This window comes from Medicago sativa, chromosome 1 (assembly GCF_051527215.1).
Source record: "Medicago sativa cultivar Bolivia chromosome 1, Bolivia_mono, whole genome shotgun sequence".
NCBI classification, from domain to species: domain Eukaryota; kingdom Viridiplantae; phylum Streptophyta; class Magnoliopsida; order Fabales; family Fabaceae; genus Medicago; species Medicago sativa.
Window position 1 is genome coordinate 50355861 of NC_140749.1, and position 22381 is coordinate 50378241.

At 35.2% G+C, this 22381-nt stretch overlaps 2 protein-coding genes across 2 annotated transcripts; both read right to left on the reverse strand.

The window, feature by feature from the left end:
* Positions 1 to 70: 70 nt before the first annotated feature.
* LOC146955124 (Pentatricopeptide repeat (PPR) superfamily protein) lies at positions 71 to 2998 on the reverse strand. The gene is made up of 2 exons (XM_085720171.1): positions 2408 to 2998; positions 71 to 1515 (listed from the first exon to the last, which is right to left on the reverse strand). The coding sequence occupies exons 1-2, from the start codon at positions 2811 to 2813 to the stop codon at positions 71 to 73; spliced, it is 1851 nt and encodes a 616-aa protein (XP_085576297.1). The 5' UTR covers positions 2814 to 2998.
* A 3512-nt stretch (positions 2999 to 6510) lies between these two features.
* On the reverse strand, positions 6511 to 11747 carry LOC146955125 (transcription factor bHLH48-like). The gene is made up of 7 exons (XM_085720183.1): positions 11197 to 11747; positions 10970 to 11101; positions 10446 to 10511; positions 8798 to 8866; positions 8170 to 8241; positions 7209 to 7416; positions 6511 to 6908 (listed from the first exon to the last, which is right to left on the reverse strand). Exons 1-7 carry the CDS (start codon positions 11590 to 11592, stop codon positions 6871 to 6873), a joined length of 981 nt encoding a protein of 326 aa, XP_085576309.1. The 5' UTR covers positions 11593 to 11747; the 3' UTR covers positions 6511 to 6870.
* Positions 11748 to 22381: the final 10634 nt, after the last annotated feature.

A 22381-nucleotide genomic window follows, 5' to 3' on the forward strand; every position in this document is an offset into this window, starting at 1 on the left:
CTCTGTTTCCCCCTCATAAATTGCACAATACCAAGAACCTAGTCATTGAGTGCTCTCTATCAGGGTCTTCTCACCAATAATCTCCACACGAACATTTTCCTCCCACAATTCGATGAAACCTATTTTTGTCCCGCAAAGACACTTCTCTGCAATAAACTTTTGAGATATATTTAGCAAAATTATGGCAATCAACACAAACACGGAGATTTTTTACGACGCGTATTGGCACACTTGCAGGAGTAGCAATTAGACCAAAAGACAAAGCCAATTTTTCACTGTGGCCTAGAAGTATCTTCTCCTTCTGCTCCTCATCCACATCATGTAAAACACAACTCAAATCAGGAACATAACCAACCTCTTTAAAACTAGTTGATAATTCCTTAACTTTCATACATATCTCCTCTCTCCTTGGATGTGAGCGATCACTTGCATGGAATGTATGAAGTACTTGATCAAACTCAATCCAGCTTCTTCCAGGCTCTTTTGTTACTGTCTTCTTCAACATGAGGTCCCTTAGTGATGACACATCTTCCCATCTTCCTGCTGAAGCATATAAATTAGACAGAATAACATAATTTCCAGCATTTCCGGGCTCAATTTCGAGAAGTCGTTGACCCGCAAATTCACCAATGTCAACATTTGAGTGAACCCTGCAAGCACCTAAAAGGGAACCCCATATAGCAGCTGTTGGTTCAAAAGGCATCTTTTTAATGAACTCAAAAGCTTCTTCTACTCGACCAGAACGACCAAGCAAATCAACAACACACCCATAGTGCTCCATCTTTGGCTCAACTCCAATTTTTCCACTGCTCATATCATGAAAAATATTCAATCCCTTGTCTTCCAGTCCTCCATGACTGCAGCCAGATAAAACAGCCAAAATAGTGACACTGTCGGGTTTGACTTTGGTTTCTTCTCTCATTAAAGTAAAAAGCTTAAGCACTTCCCTTCCCTCTCCATGTTTGCTATACCCAACAAGCATTGCATTCCAAGAGATAACAGTTCTCTCATACATGGTGTCAAATATCCTTCTTGAGTAAGTGAGATTTCCACATTTTGAGTACATGTCAATCAATGAGTTTTGGAGAACCACGAATGAGGGAATTTCAGAGCGAAGAACATGGTTGTGCACTTGTTTTCCGAGATCTAGAGCAGCAAGCCCAGAAAGTGCAGTTAAAACACCAGTATAAGTAACATAATTTGATTTCATTCCTTCCCCTTGCAAACGGCGAAATAACTCCAATGCCTCTTCATCTAGACCAAGTTGAGCATATCCAGAGATTATAGCAGTACAAGAAACTACATCTCTTTCTGGCAAGCATTCAAACACTGTTCGAGCTTCATGAATTTTACCATCTTTGGCATACATGTCAAGGAGCGAGCTGCCAACAAAAACATGATCTTCATAATTTAATTTTATGATAAGAGAGTGGATTTGCCTCCCCAAAATGAAACCCAGAGAACTAGTACATGAAGTAAGCACCGTTGCAAAAGTGAACTCATTAGGTTCAGTACCTGTGAGAAGGCATAGTTACCGTCAACACTCGGAAACCATTGACAAAATAATGACATAAAAATAAAGATTCCAAAGTGGACACACTCACAAAAGAAAATTCAAATTTTCAACTTTTGGCATCTTCACCATGCTTATTTCAAGATCAACAGGTCTTTCATATTCAATGAAGGTCAAGTCAACACAAGTATTGGCGGTCAACTCTATTTTTGAAAAGACCATTGACATAGAATTCCATATTATTGATTTTGGGGTAATAAGTGACAAAACGTCTACTCCCACATACAAAGCCACTCTTGATAAAGCAAAGTACAGGACCAAATCTAGATTAGTTTCACAATCACTTCATTTGCGAGATTTGTTTGATTTGAAAAACCATTTTAGTTTTTACTCCTAGTTTTCATTTTACTAACAATTACAACAGTGGTACTTATTTCGTTTTCACTTTATTATAATTTTTCAAATATTTGTAAAGAAAATTTGAAGAACAACTTTTATTTCGCATACAAATCTCTGAAAAAGGAAACCAACATTTACATTTTGATAATCATATGCAATGTGTCCTAAATTAACAACTACCCATTTTGATGTAGTTGTGCAAACATATGGCCTGTTTGGATTGGATAATTTGACCTTATCTACTGACACAAACAATTGTGAGACACTTTGAAAAAGCATATAGAAACAGTTTCTAACATGTCAACAACGGCTTATTTCATAAGCTATCCATGATAGCTTATCAAAAGAGCTTCTAGTTTATATGAAAACGATTGCACTTCAATTTATCTTTTCTTATAAAAATAGTTTATAAATAAGTACTTTGTATCATAAACGTTTATGTTATAAGCGTTTAATTAAGTTGTTTATCCAAACAGGGCTCAAGTATACATATACCTGATTTTAACATCTGCAAAAAAAGATTCAAAGCTTGAGAGGCATACCCTCTTTGAGAATAAGCGGAAATCATAGCAGTCCACGACACAACATTCCGTTCAGGCATTTCATCGAACACATTGCGAGCATCACCCAAAGAGTCGCATTTAGTGTACAATACAATCAACCTTGTCCTTAAGAACACTGAAGGAAGATACCGTGTTTTGATCATGTGGGCATGAACTCTCTGACCTTCTCTGAATGCTCTTTTATTCACGCATTCGTTTAAGATTGCGTTGTAGTTTTCGAACTTCATGTTAAAGCCATGAAGGGCCATTTGAAGAAGTGGTTGTTGTAGTTGAATGTGAGTGGTGAAGGTGCTGAGAGTGCGCGAGTTTGAAGGGAAGACATGTCTTGCGAGAAACATTGATTTGGAATTGAAACAACTTTGGTGGATGATAATGTGTAAGGTTAACTACGTTTGGATGTGTTTTTGAATATTGTATGGAAAATTTAGATAACAATTTATGATTTTTTTTTTTTCCCCATAACTCCTCCTTTTATAAACCCCTTCCCTCCTTATTTCATGAACTTGTATCAATTATCAATATTAATAATTTTTTTAGGGGGAATATCAATCAATCAATATTAATATTATTTTTGGTAGCTTGGTATCAATTTGGATCAAAATTTAAAATTATATCCGGTGTGGCAATAAGTTAGGCCACTCCTCCTACTCTAATTTGATTAGACCTAGTTCGTTTAGTAAAAATGTATTTTGAAGATTATTAGGTTTTAGACATTCATGAATTTTGACTGTATAAAATCGATGATATGGTAGGGTGTAAATCGAATTTTGCTCAAATTATAGGCGGTGAAAGTACCATAAATTTTGTAATTTGATGTCATGAAGGTCCAAACCAAAGAATCTTCAAATTACAAGGACGTCATATTTTTTTTTACGGGGGATAAACTGCAAATAACATATATTACAGGGGGTAAAATATTATTAACCCTTTTTTTATAAGCAAAGGAGGCGCAAAAGGAGAACCTACTACAACACCCTAAATACGTATAAGAAAGAGATAAAAGATAACAAAAAAAAAAGAGAAAAAACCCAAATTCTTCTCAAACGATAAAAGATAAACAAGAAAGAAAGAGAAAAAAAACCAAGTTAAAATAAACATAACAACAAAAGAAAAATAACCAAAGAGAGAAGTCAAACTCAAATCAATATGAAATCTTGCCCTTAGTGCCGGTAAAATGAACCGGAAAACCCCTTTGCTTCTTGTTTTTCTTGAACACTACCTCAATGAAAGGCTCTTCCACAACAGCAGAACGTATTTTTAAATAATTGTTGTCTCTCTCCTCTCACTCTCTCTCTTCCCCGTCGGTATGAACCCGAGGCACACTAGCACCGTCATCTTTGTCTTCCAAAACGACTGCAGAAAAACAACTAAGTCATGATCGACGTTGGAATTTATGTGATCTTCTTCGATATAATCTAAATCTGTCACTGCATCACTCCGTGGGCCACTGATATGCATGTTAGGGAATTTGTTATTTTGATGATCCTCCACTTGTTTCTCAGCTTGAGCTAAGTTGTCTTCCACCTGCCTTAGTTGCACAGGAATTGCACTAACAACGATGTGAGATATCTCTATCACCTTAGTAAAGAAAGATATCTCCTACATAACTAGTAGCTGCCATGTCCTTGGACCTTAATATATCAACAAGAAGAGGATCCTCTTCTATAACAATTTTACCTGCCACAATGTTTGGAATTGGACTTAAAGGCGTGACCTCAACAACCTTCTCAGCTTCAACATTTGATGCAATAGGCTTAGCCACATGTTGTTTCTGAACAACTACTGAACTCGTAGAAGCTTTTGGAATCTGATACTTGCAGATTTTAATAATGTGCCTGATTATCTGACATTAGTAGCAAAAAGGGGGAAGCTTCTCATACTCAACATTGACGTAAAAATCATAACCATCCCTTTTCAACAAGGATTCATTCATGTAAAACATAATTCAAATCAACCTCTACTAGTACCCTAGCGAAGTGACCGAAAGTCCTATTCTTAGTGGCCTTATCAAAAGTCAAAGAAGTGTCTAATGCCCCTGCAATCTCAAACAAAGTTGTGGACCGCGAATACTCATGGGTAAGACCACGGATGCATATCCATCTTTGAGCATAGGTATGCTGCATGGTGTGAGGATTGAAATCAGCAGTCCAAGCAAAAGTTTTCAACAAACCGGGTTCAAGATTCCATGATCTTATGGATCTTCCTGCACTTAAGTCATCCAAAGAGTTTATTTATCATAAAATACATCTCAATCACATAACTCACTTGAGATTCTAAAGATGAGTCGAAGACGATAAAAATGTGCCTTCTTGCTCTAACATAACAGAAACTTGTACAAAAGATGATTTTCGATCCCTCTCTTCAAATGCACTAAATATCTACGAAATATTTCCTTAATGATGACAAATCATTTGAAATTATTGTTTATTAAATTACACCACTCGTCTCGTAACTTAGTTTCAGTTAACGTTCTTGTCCGTTACATTTTTCCCATTTCAATCGTTTATCTTTTGAAATCTTGACACAGTTATTGTTTTTTAATATAAATTGTCAAAAAAAAGAAAACCTAGAAATTCACATCACCTCCACAAATCTTTGTGCTACATATTCTAAAAAAAAATTATTTCCATAAAATCTTGAAGACTAAAAGAGCACCCCAAATTCTGTTATCAGGTAGAACTTTCATTTTCAATATTACGACCGACCAACGCCTCTTTAAGCATGGCGCATCGACTAAAAAGATTGATGATACAAGTATGGTGATCCAAACATGGTTCAAGACCAGAAACCCATTTCATAGAATAATAAGTTTTGCAGATTTCACTAACAAGACCAGAGTGGCTGCAAGCAGACAGTAAGTTCAACAATGTGATGGAATTCGGATTCACACTTTGCTCAATCATTAAATAAAACTAATTTAAGGCTTCAAAAGCAAAACTGTTGGTGCCAAGTTCTTCAATCATTGTTGTCCATGCTACAATATCTTTGACATGAATCCTATCAAAAACAGCTTTAGCTGAAGAGATGCTACCGTCTCTATAAGTACATGTTTAACATAGAAGTTTCTAGGTGTACATTACCTTCAATAGATCCAATAAAAAAGTGCTTAATAAGGTAACCATGGACCACTTTGCCCAATTTCAAAGTTCCTATGTTTGTTGTTCCTACTTGATGGGGTTTCTGGGATTTTGATTTTGTGTTTGTTTTGTCACAATTGTTTATTTTATGAAACCATCTTACCACCTGAATTTACATGTAAAATAGGAGAAAAAAGAGGTGGAAGAAGTTTTTAATATGTAAAATAGGAGGAAAAAGTTGTCCGATATGTGAAAGACAGTAAAAACATGAGATTAAGAAATGAAGAAAATCCATTTCCATGTATTGATTGCTTGTTCTTTCTGTTGTTATGCTGGATTTTGGGGTGTTTCATCCCCTTCTTCTTATTGTTATCGAAGGAGAGTAATGAAGTGCCTTGTTTTGCTGTTTTTCAATAGGCTCTTGGTTAAAAGAAAGATTTTAAGTGTTATTTTTGTTCATAGTTGGTGTTTTGTCTTGCACCTTGATATGCATTTTCATTTTAAGTGTCATGAAGTACACATGCAATGATTCAGTAGAAAACTACTTGCGTTTGTTGTAAGAATATTTTCGTATTTATGTCAATTAGTTTACATGATTTGCAAATTCTACTCCTTTCTGATCACAGCTAAAAGCTTGATTTGGATCACCTTGCACCTTATTTTACGAACAACTAATATAGTCTTTGTCATTCCTTAGGAATCATGATAAGTTTAGATTATGTCTTGCAAAGGATGCACTTAAATGAATCATTTAGCTAAATAATCACATTTCTCTCGCAAATTAAACAACCAAAATCATTGCATGGTCAAGGCAATCCAAGGCCAGCAACTATTCAGCGTGGGTTTTGTACTGTTGTGGTGGGGATCAAAAATGATCGATTTTTAACAAAAATGTAAAACTTACTGAAAAAAAAATCATATAATCATGATATTTGTCATAATATATGAAATCTAGCCATTGAAAATATTCAGAAGTAGCATTTAGTGAACAAAGCAACAAACTTCAATGATAGTTCAATAACAGTCCGTTCAATGATTTTACAATCTGAATCAATCAATCACCTAAGACTGAATGACCCCTATAGTTAGTATACATACTGATATTAATTAATATATAATAAATATCATACGAATTCTTCTTCCTTGCTAGCCTGTTGGCTGAATAAAATCCAGGTTTTCCAACCGACTCTGACAAACAGAGGACAATGAAATCCTGCTGAATGTTGTGCCTGCTCAAATCAAGGCTAATTTCTAAAACTATATTTGTTATATACACTACTAGACTAATTGCTACTATTACCACTGCTTCTGTACCCCTTCATAGCTCCATCTTCATCTGATTTGAGTGCAGAGATACTGTATGCAAATTATTAGAGTTGTTAAATTCAGATTCATCAGCTCCTTATCTTAAGGACATATTAATATCTTTGTACTTTTGAATGAAATAATCCCTTTCAATCAATTTTAAAACTTTCAACAATAAGTTGATTGAATGCCAATTACTTATTAGCATGTCTCTCGGATTTCTTTATGCCTTTCAATTTGTTTATCCCTCACATCACACTCCAATCCTTGTCTTATGAAAGCTCGATGCCAAAGGAAATAGCAACCATGATGTGATTAAATTAGACAAATAGAAGATTAACTCTAATCTACCTGAATTTGCCGATGAGTCATAACTTAGAAGTGAGTTTTCTGGGGTCATGAAATTAGGGTTGTTTTCTTCTCTCCCCCAAAGTGGTTGGTGGAATGCATCAGATTGCCACGATTGCTGAAATTGCTGTCTGTTTCCATTGTGTGGGATTTCTGGCCACACAGCGGGTGAAACTGCGTTAGGGAAGTTACTGTCCATGAGAGACATTCCCTACAATGTCACAATGAATTTTTATTAGCAGAAGGAAATTAAAATAATATCTGAAATTAAATGGAGAAGGCTGAATTGGCTTTATTTGTTCATCCACAAAATCATACACATCGCATCAAAACACCCTTTTCTATTCCATATACCAGCCCCAGACCTTGGTAACTAAAATGTAACAAAGATGAAGATTACACAAGAATTTATAACCACTAGTTAGGATGATCTAAGCAATCAAGTGCAAGCATTTATGTTTTCATATTGTTGATTCCTGTTAAGTACTCTATTACATTGTTTCCCTCAAGAAAAAAAGTATTTACATTGTTCTTAGTTTGTCTATCATGACAGCCTACAGAGTGGAATGAATGACGGTGACTATAAGCCATCTCTCTCTCTCTCTCTCTCCCCATTTTCATGTTCATCATTTCAGTGTTAGAGCATGAACGTATACAATAGTTAAACTCAATTAGATGGCCAAGTAAAAACAAATTTGATGAATAACTCTAACCAATGTGGAAACTTAGAAGAATTTCAGAAAGTAGTCTAATAAAACTAAATCAGGACTACTCATACGCACAACTGTAGATAGGCCTCGATAAATTCGAACTAAAAATTAAAATGTCAAGAAGGTGATGACATGTATTATTCCTCAAATATTTTGAGCCAAGCCAGAAAAGTACATGTAGTTCAGATTACTGCCCAACCAAAGACAAATAAATAAATTCCTTTTTTCAATAAAAGAGAAAAAATAATACTTACTTCTGCAGCCAATATGCTGTCAAGGTTGAAATCAATTATTGGGTTAACTGCTGCCAGTTTCATTGATAAAATCTGCAAAACAGAGAAACCAATGAGATCGAAATCACATTTAAGAAGTAACTCAAATGTTCCTGCAATGTGTTCCAACAGAAAGATCCTATGAAATATTTTCAATTTTGTTTTAGATATCTTCACAGTGCAAATACCATTTATATTATTTTCTAACTTTCAAGGATACGAACAACCAAACAATGCAGAAGTCTAGAAGCATGAAATTTCAAGCCTGAAGTCCAAATTAGGCAATGTGACGATCGGAGTCAAAGCCACTTTTGTAGAAAAATTTGCAGTTTATAATGTCACATAGAATAACAGGGCAAAGCTAACTGCTTTAATGCTTATAAGTAAGAACTGTTTTATTTGTTTACATGAGTGCAAAAATGTTCTAAGCACTTTTGAAGGATCAGATAAATACGGGGAAGAAAGGAACAGCAGCCACTAATTTTTAAAGTTCTTAAGCACTATCTACAGGTTGATGATATAAACAGAAATCAGATTGCTGCAAACAACTTCATGCTTATATTCTTTTGTCTAAACAATTGCCTAGAATGTCAGTTATATAAAATCTGACCTCCACTTCATTCTGTAGAGATTGCACATGGTTGATGATTTTATCCAAAACCAATGCTGTTCCTGATATCTGTAAAGGAAATTTTATCATGTCATCTATCTTTGACTTACTAGATTAGCTCTTCTGTTAGAAAATGTATATAAATACAATCTAAAGAAGGGCCGTGTTTAAGGTTTCTTAATTTAACATAGAAAAATCTATGATAGTTTGAATCAAGTCGTGGTCGAACATACTTATAATGGCTTTCAATCAGATTATTTTACCCGTATTGGTAACACCCCCCCATTTTCATTATTTACATGATTGGATCCTGATATTGACAATTGACAAACTATATTTATCGAAAGCTAAAACAAAACTCAAATTTCAGTTTTGAAGATTCAACAACAAATGATGCTGGAAAGTCATTTAGATTGCAAAATTTTGGTAGAGTAATCAAATCAAGCATGATTTATTAACAGGTGAAGTTGTATGTGTGGAGAGCCCCACAAACACTCAAAAGCCTTACTTGAAAATAAAATTATTGTAATAACCCTGAGACCACCAAAGAAGAAAGAAAAAAAAAACAATGTAGCATAAACTTTAAATTAAGGAAATAATTATTGAGGTGTGTATATAACTAAAGTTTAGGCAAAATTAATTAAAATATGTAAAATGTTGAAATGCTGAAACCCAGTTAGGTTTATTGTTTGGTAGATATTGCCTTCTAAAAGTTATGGTTTCTTTTCCCACCCTATATTCATTATCCCATAAATGATTGATAGATACCAAACAAAGTGTTGATGGTAACCATCACCTTCCCAAAGATGGATTAGTATTTCACTTCCTTAGGGGACCCATGAATACATGTATCAACACACTTCCAATTGTTAAAGCCAGAGTCCAGCTAGAATAATTCCCTTTCACACCCCACACGCCCACACCCACCTCTCTGTCTCTCCAATAAGTCAGAAAGCCAAAGAAAGGAACAAGAGGGGATTACCTTAATTATCCTGTACTACAAACCATGACGTATATTTTTCTCTGTCCTTTTTCATAAAACAATGGATTAATTTATGGCCAAAAAGAATCACTATATTACTTACTTTTATGTAACGTTTTTATCTTGATATCAATTTTTGTAAATGTTTTGAGCATCTTCCACTTTTAGAGTAAAATGTTAGAGGAATAAAATCTGTTTAGGAGGATTGTAGGATTAGTAAATAAAAGTACTTTTTGGGTGTATTAGCCACTAACTTGTAACTTTGTAAGAGGTAACCAATACTATTTCCCTTCTTATGTATAATTTCTTTGATAATTTTCACATATATCTAAAAAACTTTGTGGTTTATTTAATGGTTTAAACACTAAAGTGTGTAAAAACACAGTGTGTGTGATGTGAGGCAGAAAATTACAAAAATGCCCATGTTGCGGTGGGTGCTGTAGAGCACTTTTCTTGGTGGAAAAGCATGTACTTTAATTTTTGGTGAAAAGGTGATAATGACATGGCATAATCACTTAAACCCCATAATCCAAAGACACAATAGTACTTTTAGGAGACAATTTAGACTAAATCATGGCATAATCATGATTATTAAATAAAGTACACAATTAATTAATTATAGTAAATGAAGATTAACATCTTAAAAAGGAATGAAAAGGACCAAACCTTGTTGCAACCTGGGACCAGCTCTTGCAACAGTTTCATTCGAGCATTTATCTTCTCTCTCCTAGCCTACAACACAATCAAATTAAAATGAAAAAATATTACTAATTTTTTAATTAAAAAATGAGTTAGTGTAATTTATATACATTCATGTGCAAAAGTTTTACACATACATATATGTATCCGATGATATATTATTACATTAATTAATTAACAAGTTATAAAAAGTTATAAATTTAACAGTGGTGGGTTGATGGTCTAGAACCACAGTATCAATTAATATTTTTAATTTACTTAACAATTTAAAATATTTTGATCGGTTGTGCATGTAAAGTTGTTTTAAACCGTCAATGCACCACCGTTAAACTCAAATATTATTTAATTTTAACTATATTATTGGATTATTGGATACATGTGCAAAACTTTCATATGCATGTATAAATTATTAAACTTTAAAAAATGAAGAAAACTTTATGATAAATAAATGTGATTAAAGAAGTGAATTAGTGATTAATTAAAGAGTTTACCCTTTCTGCTAAGCTATGGCTATCAGTAGCTTGACCTCGTCGAACTCGAACGTGAACGTACGGAAGCTCATCGCCGTTGCCGGAATTCTCGTCGGCGGCGATACTCTTACTCTTCTTAGACGACAATTTCACCTGCGTTTCACAGAACATGAGAATTCCCTCAAATTAGTAAGAAATTCAGAAAACCCTAATTTTTCAATTGAGTTCGTTAATGATGATTGATGAACCTTCTTTTCTCGTTCCTTCCTCTTCGCACTCTTGGAATTCGTGTTTTCGACCGTTGGATCAGAGACACATCCACCTTCTTCAGTCTCCTGTAGCTCATCCTTCACCTGCGGCAAGCTCGGCGAGTTTGTGGAATTTTCTCCGGCGAAAACGGAGAATCTCGCGGCGCGTTCAACCAACGCGGCGTTGGAAGGGAAAGTTAAATTACCGGTGTTGCAAGTCAGTGGATAGGGTTTCGGCGGTTTTCCGGTAATCTCCGACGAGTGAAGAAGCTCAACAACCTGCGTCGGTGGAAGTTCAAGAAGTGCGGTGAAAGAGTTCGCTGTTTCCGTCGCCGGAGCCATGATTCCTTGAATTTCTTCGTTGAATTGAATCGACTCGAACGTGGTTTGTTCCATCGTTCAACTGAACCAAACCGAAATGAACCGGTTTGAGAAAACTTGAAAACCGGAGTTAACTGTGTAAGTTGTTGGGGGAGAATGAAGGAGGGGAAAGAGGAGAGAAAGAAAGAGAGTGGAAAAAGAGTGAAGTGTGTGTGTTTTATAATGTGCTTGTTCTGTGTTGGTTCTTCTCTGGCATTTGAAGTAAGTAAGAAAACAACGTTGTTACGCTACGGTTTTGTTTGGTTTGGATATCTCATATAAACGGGAATGAATTTCCGTACTGTTGTAACGGAAGTGTTGAATAGGATGTTTGTAATTGTAATAAAAAGGATTCGAATTCGATGGTTGAGGTATCAACGTCTATTGTTAATTCTCGATCAGAATTGTAAATAAACAAAGCAAAAATGCCAATTATTGGTTGCTTTGTTGGATTTGGTAAATCTCTTGAAAAATTACTTCTTAAAAGTATCACTTTCTTTTGTTGGATTGGGTGTATAAACATTTAACATTTTTTGTTACACCTTTGGTCAAAACGAAAAAGGGTAAAACAAAAAAACATGATGTTGCGACCCCAAAATAGGTTTAAACCTCAAATTTATAAGCTCAATCCATGATAAATAGAAAATCACATAATTTATTGCTTATCAACTTGTTGAGGATCGCCTCTATATGCGAAAAATTCTTGCAATGGCTTTTAGCATAGCACAAGAATACAAAATTAGATTCTCATTCATTGGTGTCTCAAAGTTCATTCATAAAATAAAAATGGTATAAAGTTATCATTAGAGGACAAAATAAATAAGGATATTATTCCAGACAATTAGAAGTCCAATAAGTTAAAACCCAAGACAAACAAGGCAAGAGATGATGAAGGAGCATGCGAAGCCCTGTGCGCATTACCACACGAGAGTGTATCATAACTTCATCTCCATCCTCCATGTCATCTCAAACGGCACCCTAGGATGATGTCGCATTTCATGGAAGTCGTTAACGCTCTCCGCGTCTATATGGGTGAGTCAGTGTCACTCTCAAGGTACATTTCACTTTTACCACTTTTCGCACATAACTATCTCTCTCAAATACTAACTTGAGTGTTGGAGTGCTAATGTGTCTGTAGAGGAGTTGATAAAGAGGGGTTTTAGAGAAGTTGATCATTGTTTAAGAGAAGGTTACTCAATTGTTGGATTTGAGAATTTCTTCCATTTTTCTTGGTCTTTTTGAGTGTTTTCTCCCTTGAAACTTGTCTTGAGACTTGTAACAGAATTTCTCCACTTTGTAATTTCTCAACTTGTCTTCCCAAGTCCTCGTGAGATGCTTTGCTTTTCTGATTTACATGATTTTGCACTAAATTACATTAAAAACACCTAAGAATTGCTTGGTTTCGGGAAAACTAGAATTGCATGACTCGAAATGGAAACATTACAAAATATCTCGTAAATCATAGGCAATCATTCTAAAACTCCTCTTATTTGCATCAAAACATAATTAAAATGACTGAAAAATATGCTTAGAATAACATAAGATGAGATGTGGTGTCTCCCAAAACACTATGAGTATTTTAAGATGGAAAGACTTAGTGTAGGTATACATTGTCCACATTATAGTATAAAATGATATTGATCCCACATGGACTAGGGAGCTATAACTCTATAGCTTTCCAGTAATAAACTTGTTTCCAAGAAAATAAAGTAAAGCATTTGTCGCAACAATAAAATAAAAGTCAAGGGTTTGAGAAAACAATTAAAAAGATTTAGAAATTCTCAAAGTTAAAAGTGTGGTTTAAACAAAGCTTCAGTTATGATTGAGTTTTACTGCGATCTACAGAGCTATAGCTTTCTATGGTTTTCTAGCAATCTCGTGGCCACCGGGAGTGTTGTGCACTCATCCTTCATGTTAAACATGCAACGTTGCTAGATTAGGTCATCAATATTTCCCACTCAAGTGTAAGATGTCAGTGCTTCCAGGCTTTTCCAAGATCTAGTACTCATGCAAATTAGTCTCTCTTGATCCATTTACCTCTTGATGCATATGGACTAACTCATATCAAACAAACATGTTCTATTCTTATACACTTTCGGACTTAGGGAACTATAACATTGAAAGCAGAAGAGATCAAGTTTTACTTTCAAAGATTTTGAGTTAAATCAGTTTGCTTGAAAGAAACGCGAAACCATAGCTTTATAAATCCTAAGAAAAAGTATCATAATCTCACCATGTCTAAACCACAAGAAGGGGTTTAGCTCATGGTGAGCTGAACCACGAAGATGGAGATGAAATAAAACATAAATGAAAACATGAAAAACTAAATTTATAGATAAATATAGCTAGTACAATATTACAGTTTTGAAAGAAAGTGGTCAGCTAAAAGTATCACCATGTAACCCTAACTCTAATTTGCTAAAAACTAGCACTCATTGTAACAGCCCGATTTTCGCTAGATTTATTTTATTATTTATTCATGTGTGTTATATGTGCTCTTATGTGATTATTTGCCTCTGTGTGTATTTTTGGTTGGAAATTGTAGGATTCGGTGTTAAAAGGGTATTTTAGTCATTTTGGACTTAGGAGCATTTTGGTCATTTTGAGAGTAGGGGTAATTTTGTAATTTGGTTGAGGATTATTTTTAGTGGTTAGTGAGAGTGGTTATTTTACTAAGTTACTAGAGAATGTGGTAATTTATTTTATTTACCGGTAGGTGACCGTTAGTGTTACATTTTACCGTTAAATGAGTAATAACATTTTGGGGTTGGAATAGAAATGGGTTAGGCCCATTAAGGTGTTGTGGGTTAAGCCCAATTACATAGGACATATATATATATATATATATATATATATATATATATATATATATATATATATATATATTCTTGTTACTAGGGAAAATAGGTTTTCACCAACATTTGCAATTGATAGAGATAGAGGTAGAGAGAGAGAGAGAGAGAGAAGAAAAGGTTTGAAGAGAAAGAATAAGAGAAAGGGGTTGGAGGCTAGAGCTAGAAGAGGAATTCATCATCTAGGAGCTAAATTGAAGCTTGGGTTAGAGATTCTTGGTGCTAGAGGTAAGAGGGTTAGGCTTCACTCATAATTTCATAATTTTCCTTTTTACCCATTTGTGAAATTGATGAATTGAACCTAAAATGTTGTAAATTCGTGCATGATTGTTGTTGTTATGTTTGAGAACATGATTTGTATGATAATTGTGTGTTAGTATGTGAATTAACATGATGAAATGAATAAATATGGGTAAATTGTGTTCTTGAGCAAATTTGATGAGAAATGGGGTTATGATGTTGAATTGTGCATGAATTTGTGTTCATTAGTTGTTGTTGATGATTATTGAACTATTGGAATCGAATTGGTGTAACTGAAATTGTGGCTTATGAATTTGTGAGGAGATTTGTGGTTGTGTTGGTGTTTTGAGAAAATTTCATGATTTTGGTGAAATTAGTTGAATTGTTGGTTCCAATGCTTGATTCGTGTTTGTTTAAGTGTATTAAACCTATTAGAACCTATAAACACTTTCTGGAATTTGTTTTGGTGATTGGGGATTTGAAATGGGGATTTTTGGGTGAAAATGGCGTGAACCCGTAAAACTGCAGAAGAAACTCGCTAGGAACTCGCTAATAGCGAAGTTGTCTGGAGTTTTTTTCGCTAATAGCAAAAATCTCGCTAATAGCGAAAATGCTCAGAGACAACTTTTGCTGTTTCACGTTCCTGTGTCTTTTTCCCTCGTTTCTGTTTTGATCTGGCCTTTGGTGTAAACATGTAAGTTGTAGATATTTGAGTTGGCTTTCCAATGGCTTTGGTTTGACATGGAAATGATTTTTGGTTTTTGAGTTATGAGGAAAATACTCTTAAAAGGTTTTGGTGTATTTTATGAAAATCCGCATAACTATTTCTAAGTCGACCCAAACCTCATGGATTGTTCTTAACTTTAAATTTATGTTCTATGAGTTCAATTGAGGTGTTTAAACTATCATGTGATGGATTTAACTTGTTTTGTTTTCAAAATGGTATTCATTTGGAAAAATGATAAAGAGAGCTGAACCTTGTGATTTTCACGAATTTATCGTATTTGGCCGATGAAATGCTTATGTAACCTCTACTGCATGTATATGTGGATTGTGAGAATACATGGCATAGGCAATTAAGCTTGTTTACTTGGTTTTGACTTAAATGCTCAATTATTTTCAACGTTGTGATTTTTGGAGACGAACTTCGTAGAAAATGATTTTTGGGAGCCAATTGCTTATGAATCCTTTATGAATAGATTAATATGAGTATGAGATGATGTATGATCGGTGGTATATATATATATATATATGTTGATTTATGTGGAGATGATTAGTGGTGTATATATGTGACAACTATATGTTGCGTGAATTATGAAGTTGTTGATACTTTATGATAAAGTAAAGGTTGGTATAGCCGTTGCTTATATCCGTTGAATATAGCCGTTGAATTGTTGTGAACATATGCATAGTGGATTGAGTCATATGTTCATGGATCATATGTCGTGTCGGATGTTATATCCATATTGTCGTTGACTATAGCCGTTGATGATGATGTTTTTGTTGCATCATAAGGTGACGACCTTAGAGGAGTTTGGTACCACATGCATGTATGTGTCGAGTCTAGGTGCATAACATGTTATCATGAAGTCTTGCTTATTGCTGAAGTAAGAAGTATGTTGTATATTGTGGTATTTGTGATTGTGGTGTGATTGACTATGTGGAGGTTAACTGTTTATGTAATTTATTTGGAAACTGAATTGTTTTACATCATGCCTAGTTGTTTATGTTGATTATGATGATGTAATGCTAACCCTCAGTGATTTACCACCTGCCTTTCCGTATGGACGGGTAGATGGAGTGCAGGGTGCTTAGATTGTGTGCTTGATGTTGCCGAGGAGCGGAGTTCCTCTTTTTATGTGCAAGTGTCTAGATTAGGGCTCTAATCTAGGGTGGTACTTGCATGTTGGATTTTATTTGACTATGTAGTTGGTGTTAAGACATTGATGTATCTGAGAGATGTATTTATTGTCATGAGATTTGGAGATGTTATTCACATGATTATATATGTTCCGCTGCTATGCTTTTGAGACTTGACAATTTATACATGTATGTTGTTTTTGTTTTGATGACGTAGCATCTATTTCTAGAATATATTTGTATATTCGCGCGTTTTACCGCTTATTAGAAGTAGGGTGTTACACTCATGCTCATCTATGGAGAATATGAGATGGAGTGAGAACTCTAAAGCTTCTAACCCTAGCTGGAACTTGGCCTCTTAATTCATCATGACAATTTTCGGACCATTGGCACTATCATTTGGTTGTTTTTTTTATAGTACAATGTATCACTTTAATCCCAACAAGTATTTTCTAAATTAAAGTACAAATAATAATTCAACACAAAATGATGTCACACATTCCCATCATTTAAAAAGTACTTCAAATTAATTAAAAACAGTGCAGCGGAAATAAGTTCAAAACATCGTCACATTATCTTAACAAATAAGCTGAATTCAAATACGAATTCCAAAACGAAGTGAAAATAAAAGAAAGACCCCAATTCCCTAGTGTTGCAGAATCAGAGCATTGACCCATAATAAACTTCTAATGAAAAGAAGGATTGACGAGAAAGACTCGTCGTACTCCAAGCTGTAACACCCATACTAAACGTATCTAGAAAGTTTAGCATGAACGTTATTATTAGTACTGGATACATTAAAATATACAACATTATAAATTTCGAATGAATATTATTTACATCAAGTCCCGTTCGTATAAAAATAATACAATACTTCTCATCCATACATAAAGATACATCCTTGATGTCCATCACGTCCTGCAGCGGTACGAATGAACCCTTTAAGTAATATCCATCCGGCTACAAGCATGCATAAACATCCTGCTTATCTGAAACAAATAAGGATTGGGATGAGACATAATGTCTCAGTGAGTTCCCCTAAATCCTAGGCTATAGGCAACCTCAAGGGGAAACCTACGGTCACCACGTGTCTACATTACAACCTGACGGTTGATTATACGTGTGTGGGGACTTCCATACTTAGACGGTAGTGCATACTAGAGCCGTCATAATCTTATCTTAGCTTGTTATAGGCTTCACTTCCTATACGTGTCATGGCGGTCGAGGGGGAACCTAGGACCGCTTTGCCAAGAGTACGCTCTACGTATCGAGGCCTAAACATAACATATCATGGCACGATTCTAACCGGACGATTAGGGGAAACCTAAGATCGTCATCGGCATAACATACTTTACTTGTTCTATTCCATAACTTGCACTTATCTTATAACATCTAATGCTCTTGTTCTAAACCATAATCGTGCATGGAATCATTCTACATATCCTAACATATTCATAAACATGAGAAACATAGTCGTACATAAGTTCATTCTTTATTATGTTAGCGTTGAACAAACAATCATTATCTTGATTCATTTTATGGAGAGTCGCGGGTGGAGTAACCCCGGGAACACTCCCATACATGACCGATGTACGTACATCGGACTCCCTCGGTGTCGTGCGGGTCCCTTGCAGCTTAAACCGTTCCCCTTAGGTCGAGAACCTCCCGTATCCCCCTGGCGTGGATAACAAGAGACACGAGCACCGCCATGCGGTTATAAACTTAGTCTTGCGTACACATAAGTTAAACATATTCATACTTGCTTATTTACCTCGGAACCTTAATCGATCCGATTAGCAGTAACTTATACTTATTCATACTTGATCATATGCGAAGAGAATACACTTCGCGTCTTATCTTACATATGTATTCATATCCTATACTTGACATACTTAGTGATTCATGCTATCTTGCTATTTCTCAACAACTATGTCTAGGCTCTACATTCATGCCCTATCTTATATCATGCTACCCGAGTAATATCGGCTTAAACTCTCTCTTGATTCACTCTTGTCATTCATGTTAAGATTGCCATGATTTTCATTTCAAGAATCGTTCGATGTTATGTGCATTGCCTAGATGTTGTTTTAGGGTTATAAAGTTATAAAACGTTGAAAGAAAAGCTTCGGAATGCACCACAGACACCACATAGAGCCAACAAGCCAAAAGCATGTTGGCATGTCCAGAAGCCTGCGCTATTAGCGTACCTGGGGCGTGGCCAGCCTGAAGAATTTCGCTATTAGCCTAGATTTCGCTAATAGCGTAGTTCTTCGGGTCTGTGGTACAAAATTTTCAGTTTTGACCCAAAACTTGTTCAGTTTGATCCTGCAATGCACCATAATCATCCAGCAACATATATATACATTTATAAACATATTTCATGGCAATTTAACATCAAATCAACAAGAATTTATCAAAAGTCCATTAGGGTTCTAAATCCCTCATAAACATAAATCAATCCTTGCTAACATGAATTTACACACCCAAAGGTAGGTAAACTATCTATGGAACTCACCTAATCATGTTTGCTTGCTTTCCTTCAAGTTCCAAGCTCAAGCCCTAGATTCCTCTTCATTCTTGATTCTTGACTTTCAACCCAAACCATGCTTAAATCCCTTCTTTCACTTGTTTCTTGCTTGCTAAGCCATGCTTGATCATGTATTGAAGAAGTTTGGATGACTTAGAGAGGAAAGGGAGGCGAAATTCTTAGAGAGAAGGAGGAGAGAATTGTTTTCCAAAAACCTAGAGAGAGAAGTGAAATGGGAAAATGAATATTTTTGGGTCCAAACATACTTAAATACTCCTTGCGTGCAATTACCCAAAATACCCTTCGCCTCAGTCGCATTTACCTGACACTGATACATAAGTCCATGCTTGACTAATATCACATAATATTGTCCGTCGTACATAACATTTTCCATCATAAACACTTTCCATGAACATCAGTCCTCTGATACATTTAACAGGTAAAATTTCCATTAGCCGACGAGCGGGATGTTACACTCTACCCCCCTTAAAAAAAAATTTCGTCCTCGAAATTTAGATATCCACTATCAATCATCATGACAAAACTTACCATCTATGGTCTGAGCCAAACATTTTCCAGTCATACATATCCAAAGGGTTCATCGTATCATGTCCTCATCTTGGTTCTTAATCCACATACAACTGAACACAACCTTTTTGATCTTAATATCACTCAAAATTAGAGTCTTCTTAGCATATCATGATTTAGAACTTACCTTACTACACATAAACTTATTGTCTCAGACTCGGATCTTACCCGTTTGAAATTTACTGAGTTCAAAACATAACATCTTGAAGTAACCCTCATATTGTGGAAATTAACTTTTTCATAAACCTGGCTTAACTCGAATCATCTTGATCATAACTTATTCTTGTGACAACCTGGCTAATTATCTCAGATTCATATTACATCCACCTAACGTAAATCATCCATATAAGTAACTTATCATAACTGGAACACTCAGGATTTGCATTTTAACTGGGTCCTCATGAAGTCCAGGTTTGCCCTGCAGTTCTCAATGGCATTTAAAGCACCTTATCATACATACACATAATTAAAACATGACTTTCCTTATCGTACCTTGAGACCTGTGCCTCTTTCTTACATTACTTATCTTGTCGATCTTATTACCATTCTTATTGCACCCAAATTCATGGATGACTCATAGAACTTGTCGTAGAGAGGTGAAATTAAATATGCCGACACTTAAGACATTCATCAATCCATCTTGCAACTTACATGCTCTTAAACTTCTGACTTAGGCCACTTGCATTTGATTATTCCCAACATAAGCTTGTATGTCTCATATAACCCTTTTGGAGAACCTTGTTGTTTACTTCATCAAATCTTACTTTACATGGTGTCCTACATACTCTCAAGTGTCACATCTTGTTAAATAATGACGATACTCATTCTAACATATTACTTTAAGAAGTTTTCTAAACATGAGTATTCGGATCCTTGGAACGAATAGAGACATAACCTTTTAAAAGAGTTTTGTGAAAAATATCATGTTAAAAACAATTTCGTTCACAAGTCTCTCAATACCCATTTTCAATTTAGGAGTTTTTAAATCATAGTTCGAGATCTTCATAACGAGTATCGTGAACTCTTAACAAGTTTGACATAGGAGAGTATGCACTTCCTCGTGCATAACTCATGATTTATATCTCCATCCATAATGAAATTTTGGAACTTCAAGAGTAACTTCTTTCTTAACTTACATACATATCTTGGAGACTTACACAATTACATAACATAAATCATATAGAATCCTTGACCCTCATACCATTATCTCATTTCCTCGTTCTAAGAACAATAAACTTGAATCTTCAAAACATCATATCCGGTTATGATCACATATTGTTACCTTATTCTGCATAACACTTCTCCTTTTTAATACCGGCTCCACACTTAATAATTCAATCATTACACTGAGTCACAAAAGGAACCTTCCGACTCTTACCTGCATTTTCCTTGTCATAGTACATACTCTTACATGTATTTCTCTTATCATACTTAGATGAAAACACATCCTTATACATCTACCATATACATCACTAACTGTATCGGTCTCATTGCTTATTCAATATTTCGAGAACTCCTCGCTTGTTCCATAATGCTTCTAACGAAGGCTCTTACCATCACATTCCATGTTCCATGATTACTATTAACAACTCCGTCTATTAACTTCGTTGTGCCACTCTGATTCCCACCAGTTGGCCTTAACCAATACTTTAATCCATAGACGACTGAACTTCACATTCTTTTTCCCATATGAACATCATCTTCTTGAGCCTTTCTCAAAACCTTTCATATGGAAACCATTGCCATAAACATGCACCTCACAATACCTTGCAAGGTTGAATCTCACGGTAGACTTGTCGCATTACCAGAATACTTTACTTGGGGATAGATCTTATATTCTCACAGGTTGAGTTTACCCTATGACATATACTTATCATACTTAACTTGTTTCCGAGTACATCTCAAATTCCTATAATAGATTCATCATAAATTCATACATGCCTTTCTTGATCTTGCTTCATTGCATCCTTGTATTCTCGCCTACTATGTTTTGTGTAATCAACTAATGCTTGCTCGTTAATTTCTTTCTCAAAGAAACTTCACAATTTAGCACACGGGGTATTGGCGTTGACGATTCCTCTTTTATATAAAAACGTAATAAATCTGGCCCCATTTGTTACTCTAAAACTACGGAATAAGTTGACAACACAACTGTGTCACCCAACCGTAGTTCCGGTGAGTTTAGCCCACTCTACGTGAGTCGTAACAACCAGTACTTGCAAAAATTTCTTTTTAAATCCAAGAACGCCATCTCCAATCACCCATATGCATGTATTCATTTTCAAAATTTTGGCAAACTTTAGAATTCATCATCATAACGAGCCTTAGCAAGTCAATCAAGCAAAACCTAGGTCCGAGGGGTACTCATAACTTCATAAAATCCATGCAACTCATGTCCTCATATAAATATTTACCATTTACTTTCCATCTCATGACTTTGCATTCACTTTATTCGTTCCATAAGCCGAAACCTTAAAACTCTTAACCCAAGCTCTTCGTTAGCTCTTGCCATGTTAACTTCTAATGTTACCTTAAACCGGATTGATTCCGTTAATACTTGTCCATGCATTCTCTTCCTTAGAAATCATAGGGGGTGTTGTGCATTCGATACTTGATGTTATAAAGAGTGTTTGTTGCATAAAAGATTGTGAAAACAACCCCCAATAGCTACTACTGACCCTAGAGACGAAATGACAATTTCCCGAAAAACTGAAAATTTTCGCCCCAGGTTCGCTATTAGCGAAACTCTCTGGAGTAA